Raw genomic sequence first — 9,914 nt, forward strand, 5'->3', positions numbered from 1 at the left:
TATCAAATTATTTGAAAGATAGATAAATACAAATCAATAAAAATCATTATAATTAATACAAATATCATATATTTAACAAATTCATGAAATAAAAATTGATAATAAAAAAAAAACAATGAAATCTATTTTGATCTTTCATGATATCCTAAAACAAAAATTGATGATAAAAAAATTAAAAATAAAGAAATAAAGTTAAAAAATAAGAGATTTCAACTTACAAAAAATGATAATATATTCATAAACGAATGATATAAAATAACCTATAATATAGAAATAAAACAAGTAACCAATAAAAATTAATAACAAAAAAAAAATAAAATAAAATAAAAAGCAATGAGTTTCCTTTAACTGTATAACAATCACACGTAAGTATATTACACTTGTAATATAATTGATTCAAATTTGATTAAATCAGGTACGGACTAGAATTTTTTATTAGACATTAGTACCCTTTATGTCATACTAGTAATTTGCGGCACATTTTATACGTATGTAATTTCTATAAATATCATTTAAAATAAAATATTTAAAGATTTTATTATTTAATAAAGTATATATAATAAATAATAAATTAATATTAAATTTAACAAAATTAGGAAACAAAAAAAGATGAATAAAAATTAAAAAAAATTATTGAAAAATAATAGGACAGGTGGGAGTCAGATGAAAAATGAAAAAAAACTATGAAAAATATAAAAATAGACCAAAAAGGGAGATACATCAAAAAAGTGTTCTTCCTTAATATACCTTTTTATCTCTCTCACGTCTCTCTCTAATCTCTCGTAGTATCTTCAAATTTATCTCTTTATTTCACACGTTTTTAGTTTTCAACCATTATTCTAATTTATTTAATTACAAATTGTGTATTTATTTCTATTTTATTCTTTTATATAATTAATTATCTATACCTTATTATTACTTGAGAGCACATTTTTTTTATGATTTGTTATTTTTTTTTAAAAAAATATCAACAATTTTTTATTTTTATTTTTAATTTTTTTCTTTTCTCAACTTCCAATTTTCTCTCTCTCCCTCAACTTCCATGTTTCTTTTTCTTCCGCCACTTTGTTTGTATAACTACTTACAACCTCTATCTTTTTAATATTTTTTATTTATTTAACTAAAATATATATTTTAAAAAAAATAAAATTTATATTATTTATATTTTAAATTAATTCCACAGACATTTGAGTGTGTCACACACACTAATTATATATACATGTGCATGTGCGTGTGTGTAAATATAAATATAGTTTTCTCTTTGCTACAATATATTACATATATATTTAGGACAAAATGCAAGCTAGCATAAGCAAATTATCCCTTTATGAAAAAAATAACAATTTACTCCTGTATTTTCAAAATGCGGCAATTTATCCTCCAATATTGTTCAAATTGCTTTTTTTTTTTCATGGGGTTAGCTTTTTTTTTTTTTTTTCATAGGAAGGTAATTTACTCATTTGCAATATCATAATGAGGTAAATTTCGTTAAACCACATACCATATATATTTAAAAAAAATTTGTTCATAATTAAGTTAAATACATATTCTTAAAAGAACACACCATGCGTTACACTTGGCTTGGAGGCCTCATAGGATCCACAGCCAGTTATTCATGATCAAACCACAAACACAAAAAAGATAGAAAAATAAAAGAGCAAAACAGTACATAATTCACCTTATAACTTATGATTCACCATATGATCGGAGCATTAACTTTACTTTTCCGTCAATTTCAGCCTCTTCTCAGACTCGCTTTCCTCAACATCTGTTATTTGCCTCTTTTGGCCACCCCAAAGCTTCTTCCTCACTAAGAACTTAGTGAACCACATTGCTGAAAGTTTCGGGTATCGTGTAAGATTATTCATGAAATCGATATATATGAGTCCAAATCTAACTGTGTATCCTTCTGACCATTCAAAATTATCGCACCATGACCATACGTAGTAACCCCTTACGTCCACGGGGTTCTCTGGGCTGCAATTGCCATAAAAATCAATATGACGAGCAATATTTAAAAACTTATAATAAGGATAGTAATGGAAAAATTACATTTTTCTTCCCACGAGACAGGAGAGTCTGTACTTTTGGTCATTTGCTGTTATGCAAATTTTAAAATGATCCCGAATTGGATTTCAACATTTGTAGAAAAGTATACGGAAGAATCACGTATTCTGCGCGAGGCCGTTATTTTTTGACGAAAAGTGGCTTTTGGGACTAAATATGCCGAAATACTCAATTTTGGGACCAAAAGTGTAGAGCCTCCTAATAAGTGGGTCGAAAAATGCGATTTTGTCGCAACATTTTTTGTCCCACAAGATATTGGGTTCTAATATTTAGATACCAATATTTCAATTTTTTCGGCATATTTAGTGGCGAAGAACCACTTTTCATTGCAAAAATAATGGACCTAGTGTAGGACACGTGATTTTGCCGTATATTTCTATACAAAAATTGAGTTGTGAGATGTGTCGAAAAAACATTTTAAAATTCAAGTGAAAATACTACTTTGCGATATTAATTATTTGAAACATTAAATTTGAGTAGGAAGAAATAAAGTTTGATATATATATATATATATATATATATCCTAATTTCGAGAGCACAAATTCATTAACTTTAGTAATAAGTTATACGTAGAAATTCTCAACAAGATTTTCAAGTTTAGACAGAGTACGTAGTTTGTGTAAGGACTCACTCGTGCATTGCTTTCAGGACATTCGCAAGATGATCTTGGTGATACTTCACCCTCACTGGGTCCACACAAGCATCAGAAGCAGTAAGCTTGTAATCACTCTTTTCATCCACCCCTGACAAAAATAATTGCTAACATTACCAAAAATATTTCAAAGCAACTTGCCAAATCAAAAGGTAATAAAGTAGCAATACACTTGCCATGTGATTGGTGAATAGTTTAGGAAAAGTGACCAATCACATAACAATTATAATACACTTACTCTGTGATAGGTTTGGTTGAACCAAACTTAGTTTGAGTAAGAATTTTTTCGTTAATTAGCAATCTACTACGTACCATTCTCTGTGATATATATAGGCGGCAAGGGCTTGTATGTCTTATTTGTATATAAAAGAAGATCCTTAATTCCCCAAGGAACTATGCGCAACCACGATGAACCAGCCTAAATACCAAGAAAGAAACAAATTAATTTATGACGGGAAAAACAAACGAAAAGGGCGAAAAAATTAAACATTATTTGAATAACTAAAATGAGGATCTTACCACGGGTCCGATTGGTATTTTATCTCGATAACCTATAGACAATATTGTCGATTATAAGAGCACCTCAAATTAATTCCAAAACTAAAAAAAAAAAAAAAAAAACTTAGAAGGTTGTGGTGTATAAGGTTGTCTAGAACATACTATGAAATTTTACATGCATATCTCTGTAGTAGCCCTCTTCAGCTTTGGGATGAGGATCATTAGTGACATAGGTAGCTGTATAGTAGTTCAATCCCAGGAAATCAATGGTTCCTTTGAGCTTTTCGGATTCCTCATGTGTAAATGGAGCTAGATTTTCGGCAGGAACATATTTTATCATATATTTCGGATAACGTCCTTTAACTATAGGCTCCAAATACCTGCAACAGTTGATGGAATCGAATATTAAGAAACGATATATGGGATTTAACACAATTTACACTATAAAATTTATAACATTTAACTACGATTAATTGCAATGGTGAATACCTAAAAGCCAGAGCAAATGTTCGGACCATTCAGCTCTTAGTCATAGCAAAAAAAAATTTATGGTGGAAAAGTTAGTTTTTTATACCGGTTTTATCTAATCGTAGTTAATAGTGATTATTTACCATGACTTTTAACTATAGCCATTAATATTGTAGCTAATCGCAAGTTTTTTTCCAGTGTTACCCTCCTGTCTAGGGAGGTAAATTGCTCAATTTTTTAAAAGACACATGAGGATAAACTGCTATTTTTCTTTATAGAGGTGTAATATGCACATTTATAATATCACAGAAGGCTAAATTTAATTTTTCCGGTATATATATATATATATGCTTCAAAAAGTAAAACTAGGTGAATCAGCTGCATGTACTGCAATATATATCTTCATAAGAGGATTACAACATGCATGCTTGCTTACCATCCCAACAGAAAATCGAGAGCTCTTTGTTGAGCTTCTATATCCTTTTCCTTTTTTCTGTGTAGGGGCTGGCACCAGAAGCAGCAAAGCACTATACCTATCTTTCCTTTTTGATGTTCCTATAATTAAAGTTTTCCAATAAGCCAAAAAAGAGAAGGTTAGTTCAGAAACTTTTATACATGGAGGCAGGAACAATATTGGTCTGATCTAGACATTGGGTCAGATCAATTATTCAATTATAGAGAAAGTGTATGATTTATTGTACCCTTTTTTACTTAATAAAAATTACCTTTATCGAAAAAGAGTAAGTGTATGATTGGTCACATTCTCTAAATTGTACATTAATTACATGATAAGTGTATAGTATTTATTGTCATGTGATTGGTTCAGATTTGATCGAGTCGGGTCGTGGAAAGAATGTCCCTATGCGGGCATAATAATTAAATAGTATTCTTAACGAATAAAATAAATATATAAAGATTTAATTGTACTTTTAATCCTGTAATTATATTCTTTAATTTAACATTTTAGTTCTGTAACTTACTAGAGTCGTAATTATAAAATTGGTCCTTCACATTTTTCAATTTCACAATTTTAGGACAAATTTGGCCGGAGAGTGACGTCACAATTCCAGCTAATTTTGTCCTAAAATCACGAAATTGTGACCCTTTCATAATAACCATAACAAACAGGATTTAAAATACAATTAAACCACCATTTATATATATATGTAATATATTCAAGGATAAATCGCAACAGGTTCTTTTGAAGCTTATCGTAATTACAAATATCTTCTCATTATTTAAAAAATTACAAATACCCTCCTGAAACGACAAATACCCTCTTGTGATAGCCCATTGTAGGGGGTACGTATTTGTTAGGATATTTTATAATTCAGGAGGGTATTTATAGTTTTTAAACAACAAGAGAGTGTAAGTATAACAAATTTCAGAAGAGTCCATTATAATTTACACGCATAATATACAACAAAGATGCATGAACTAACCTGAAATTTGTCTCTGTATGTGTGCACTGCTGCAGAATGAGCAAGGAGCATATTTCTTGCAGCAGTATACGCATGTTTGGGGTCATATGAGCTTATGGAACCATAAAGGTTCGGATTGTTAATATTACTGCTCTTGAATGTGGATATGAGCTGCATTGGCTCATAAACAACACCTGTAGTAGGAGGAACATTAGTTGCAGCTGTGGATTCAGTTGATGATGATCGTAAAAGTGAAGTAAAAACCGAGCGAACATGTGATGGAGTAGAACTCAAATCCACATTTATTGGAGCTTGATCAGAAACAAAAACTCCTGATTCATCTGGAGCTAAGGCTGAAAGGTAAGCTGAAGTAGGAGCTTGACCGGGTGGAAAAGTACCGGAAGCATATCCGTTAATACAATAGGTCGATGGCTCGTTTACTGTGGTCCAGAATTTCACCCGATCACCGAATTCCCAGAAACATAACTCGGCATATTCACGAAAATCTTGCCTGTTCCCAGAGGAAATTTCATGCTACACCACTAATTTTTAAGGTAAGTTACAGTTACCTCCTTTTGAGGTCTAGCATAATTACAAATGTATTTTCGTTGTTTGAACAATTAAAATTTAATATCTGTCTAACAACGAGTCCATTCCGTTAGATTTTTATTCCAATTTTTATGGTAAACTGACCAAAATACCCTTTTGAATTATAATTCATGATTTTACACATTTTTAGGAATTTCTAAAATATTTTTATGAAATAGCATGCTCTATGAATTATTTATTTTACTCACCCTCAATCTTTTTTTTAATATTTTGTTAAATACTATTTTAGAAACAATTCAACTAGAATAAAGTTGTAACTTCCACCTAACCGTTTAGAAACTACAAATAATTTTTCATTTGAAGAGGGTATTTATAATTTTCAAATAATAAAAATATTTATAATTATGTTAAATATCAGAAAAAGTAGCTCTAATATACCCTAACTTTTCATGTACTAATAAAACAAAAGATTGCAGACTTGATTAATAAGTTCACTTACACAATTTTTTTGCTTAAGAATCCACCATACTCTTCTTGTAGTGCAGCAGGTAAATCAAAATGAAAAATAGTCACAAAAGGTTCAAGGCCTGCATGTTAATTAGAATCAAGATTATAAAAACATATAATTCTTGTCCAAATTAGAATAAGTCGAAATAAATCAATCACATATTAAGTATATTTACTCGCACTTGTTATGTGATTGATCACTTTTCTTTAATTGTACACTAATCTTTTGATAATATATTACACTTGTAATATAATAGATTTAGGTTTGATAAAACTCGATTTGATTAAAATTTTTCTATGTGTAGACACAATAATTGCCGACACTAGAAAAAATATTGAGTTTTTCCTACACAATAAATGACTAAAATCATGGTAAATCAATACTATTAACTACGGTTAAACAAAACCAAAGCAAAAACTTAAATTTTTACCATGGATAAAGTTTTGGCCACACTTGCAGAAACAACGGGTAATGGCCATTGCGAAACCGTGATTGATTTATTTGCTATAATTTTCTTCTTTTAACTATAGTAATTAACCATAGCTGAAAATTAATTTTTTTCTACTGCGAAAAGATTGCACAAAAAAAGAGTTGCATATTTTAGTCAAACCATGTTCAATGACTGTGTCGATAACGGTATTATAGTAGTCGATTCCTTCCCTGTTAATTCCAGCACAACACCTCCCACCTAATAAGATGAGTACAACACAACTAATAATAATTAATAAAATGTATATATACATTTAGGAAGTTTTATTTTTCGAGACACCAAAAATAACGCTATATACCCGGTAAAATTCTTGACCATGAAATTGAAAATCTGTAGGATTGAAACCCCATTTTCTTCATCATCTTAATATCTTCCTGCCAGAAAATTAATTAAATATGAGTATATTTGGAGTATTCTATGTATAAATTATATACAATCATCGGAAGAAAATTTACTATTAATTAGATACAATTTTATAGGCTATGGACTGAAATCATGGTAAATAATTATTATAAATCACAATTTGACATTATCAATTCAAAAACTTAGATTATCCACCATAAAAACTATTTTTGCCATGGCTATAATGAGTCATAGTGAATGTTTTTGCAATAATTTTTATTCATGATAAATATTTGGCAAAATTACAAAATTACTCCTGTATGTTTGGGGGTTGCAAAATTGATCCCGTATTTATGAGACTGGCAATTTTAGTCCTTTATGTTTAAAATTTGTAGGAATTTTGGTCCTTTCGGCCAAAAGTGACCGAAAATTAACAAATCAAATTGGGGATTAGGATTTCGGCAACAAATAGACATTACTACACAGGTAATATCCTACGTGGACGCTGACGTGACAAAAAAGGTTAACCATTAGCCACCACCAAGCCGGTCGCCGTAATTTTTTTTCTGGCGCATCTCCGGCCACGCGTACCACCACTAAACTCGCCATCCTACGCTGATTCCAACTCTATAGCATGTATTTCAATCGGAGTTCAAACATGCCCCCAATTGTTGATTATAGTCTTATCCTAAAATCTAGATTTATTTTCTTTCTCTTCTCAATTCACCGCCGTCCGACCTACCCACTATTCGAGACCACCACCAATCAACTCCCCATCCTCCGGAGAGTTGATTGCACCCAAGCCCATCCATTTTCATCAAATTATTCGGTCGGTTCTCTTCGTTTTTATTTTCGCCACTTTTTCCGTGCCCACCATTGATTTTTCCGTCACCAGCGATCATCTCGCTGGCGGACCAACACCCTTGTGTTCGCTCCCATGGCGCACATATCCCTCCGATCAGTTTCCGTCAACGGTACATCCACGTCATGGCATCAACCCCAATTTTAGTCCTATATGTTTTAATTTAATAGCAATGTTGGTCCTTCCGACTAGAATTAACAGTCAGCAGCTACGTAAGATGCCACGTGTTTATGTTGAGACCAGTTGGCAACTGGAACCTTAAGCCCCAATTTATCCGGCTAATTTTTGGGTAATTTTGGCCGAAATGACCAAAATTGCCACTGAATGAAAAAGTATAGGACTAAAATTGCCAGTTCAGTAGTTACAGGACTAATTTTGTCACCCCCTATACTTACAAGACTAATTTTACAATTTTTCCTAAGTATTTTAACTATATTTACAAAAACCACAGTCAATAATTATTACGTCGACATAGTTCGTAATTATATTCTACGACTATTTATTTGAATTATCACAATTAACCAAAATAAATGTTAATTTTCTTATAGTGAATCCATTGAACTCTAAAGAGAGTTAAAATTACCCTGAATCTGGCATACATGTCGGTAGCCACATTTCCATTGGATCCACCAGAAATTCTTCCTGTCGCTCAAAATCATTTCATTTTAATTATCAGCTATAATTTGTAATCAAACAACTTGCATGCATGCACGTTATATATACATATATATATGGAGAGAGAAAGAGAGCAAGGGAGAAGAGAGAGAGAGACCAGGAGTCTTGAGGGTAAAAGTGTCCCAGATGCTAGGTCCTCTGCCACCTCTTGCAGCAGCACCTTCAACCTGAATTTAACATATTTGATTAGAAAAACAAAAAGATTATGACAAAATCTAGTCATTTTTTCATTCATAATTACAATATTATAACATGAAAAACGCTAAATGAGAGATAAAATTTAAAATTTATACAATTGTGTTTTCTAACGTTGGTATTTTTCGTTCAAATCCTATTAAAAAAGGTTGGGGTGAACAGTGAAAGTTCAGAAGGACGGTAAGTGGAATCTCATAGCGTTTTAGGTGGAAAGTATAATTTCGTACTTTTAAAAGGATTTAAGTATAATTTATCCTTTTCGTATATATATATATATATATATACATACATACATACATACATATATTAAAGCCAAATGCATATGAGGAGCAGATTGGCATATGTTGTGGATTGGGAATTAAACCTGATAAGCACCAGTAGCAGTTCCGAACATAAAATTCGGAGGAAAATCGTTGCAAGTGATGTGGCTGTTGTCTTCATTGAGCAGATCCGCATCTGCTGCTGGACTGTCGACCACTGCGAGGCTGTTTTGCTCCATTTCAGGCTATGTCGAATGCAGCAAATTACTAAGTTTTAAGCCTATCTATCAACCTCTCCCTGTATATAGACAGAATTCTTGTTCTCATAATTGATATATAATAAATTGTAGAATAAATTCCAACGACCTCCTTAACGTTTGATATAATTATAAATATTTTTTCGTTATTTAAAAAATTATAAATATCCTTCTTATATTTGATGAAATTATGTAATCTTTGGATGGAGGTACGAAATTATCAACTTTGCTATTACTATATTTTTTTTATTTTTTTAAATAAGAATTTATAAAAAAATCGAACGAGATGGATGAAAAATCTTAAAAATTATAAAAAAATATCCACTTGGTCCATAAAAAAATAAATAAAATTATAATTTTTAATTCCTCAAGGTTAATGGATGGAAACCTAACGGATTGAGCTAATTGTTAGAAGACCGTTAAAATCAGCGAGGTATTGATAGTTTTTCAAATAACAATGGAGTTTTCGTAATTATGCCAAACCTCAAAAAACATTGTTGTAAGTTACCCTAAATTGTATTCATAACACCACAAGAAATAGAAAAAATAGTGACCAATTTTAATCTTTCTAATAATTATATATATTTAGTGAAAAGATTTTTTGTTTTTGTCAATTTTAAAGTTTTAATATATAGTGATAGATTATTTTATGAAAATTTTAATTATCAAG

General features: G+C 30.7%; 1 protein-coding gene across 2 annotated transcripts; it reads right to left on the reverse strand.

The window, feature by feature from the left end:
* Positions 1–1,483: 1,483 nt before the first annotated feature.
* Positions 1,484–9,332, reverse strand: LOC105158127 (raucaffricine-O-beta-D-glucosidase). 2 transcript variants are annotated; one of them, XM_020692442.2, is made up of 13 exons: positions 9,092–9,331; positions 8,630–8,699; positions 8,441–8,499; positions 6,952–7,027; positions 6,774–6,851; positions 6,155–6,242; positions 5,128–5,617; positions 4,122–4,240; positions 3,380–3,597; positions 3,239–3,270; positions 3,032–3,137; positions 2,699–2,810; positions 1,484–1,977 (listed from the first exon to the last, which is right to left on the reverse strand). In XM_020692442.2, exons 1-13 carry the CDS (start codon positions 9,224–9,226, stop codon positions 1,719–1,721), a joined length of 1,842 nt encoding a protein of 613 aa, XP_020548101.2. In that variant the 5' UTR covers positions 9,227–9,331; the 3' UTR covers positions 1,484–1,718. The 2 variants fall into 2 exon arrangements, with proteins under 2 accessions (XP_020548101.2, XP_088734401.1); XM_088878275.1 differs by lacking the exon at positions 6,155–6,242 and having other exon boundaries at positions 5,128–5,300; positions 9,092–9,332.
* Positions 9,333–9,914: the final 582 nt, after the last annotated feature.

The sequence above is a fragment of the Sesamum indicum genome, linkage group LG3, assembly GCF_026168435.1.
Source record: "Sesamum indicum cultivar Baizhima isolate 11 linkage group LG3, ASM2616843v1, whole genome shotgun sequence".
NCBI classification, from domain to species: Eukaryota; Viridiplantae; Streptophyta; class Magnoliopsida; order Lamiales; family Pedaliaceae; genus Sesamum; species Sesamum indicum.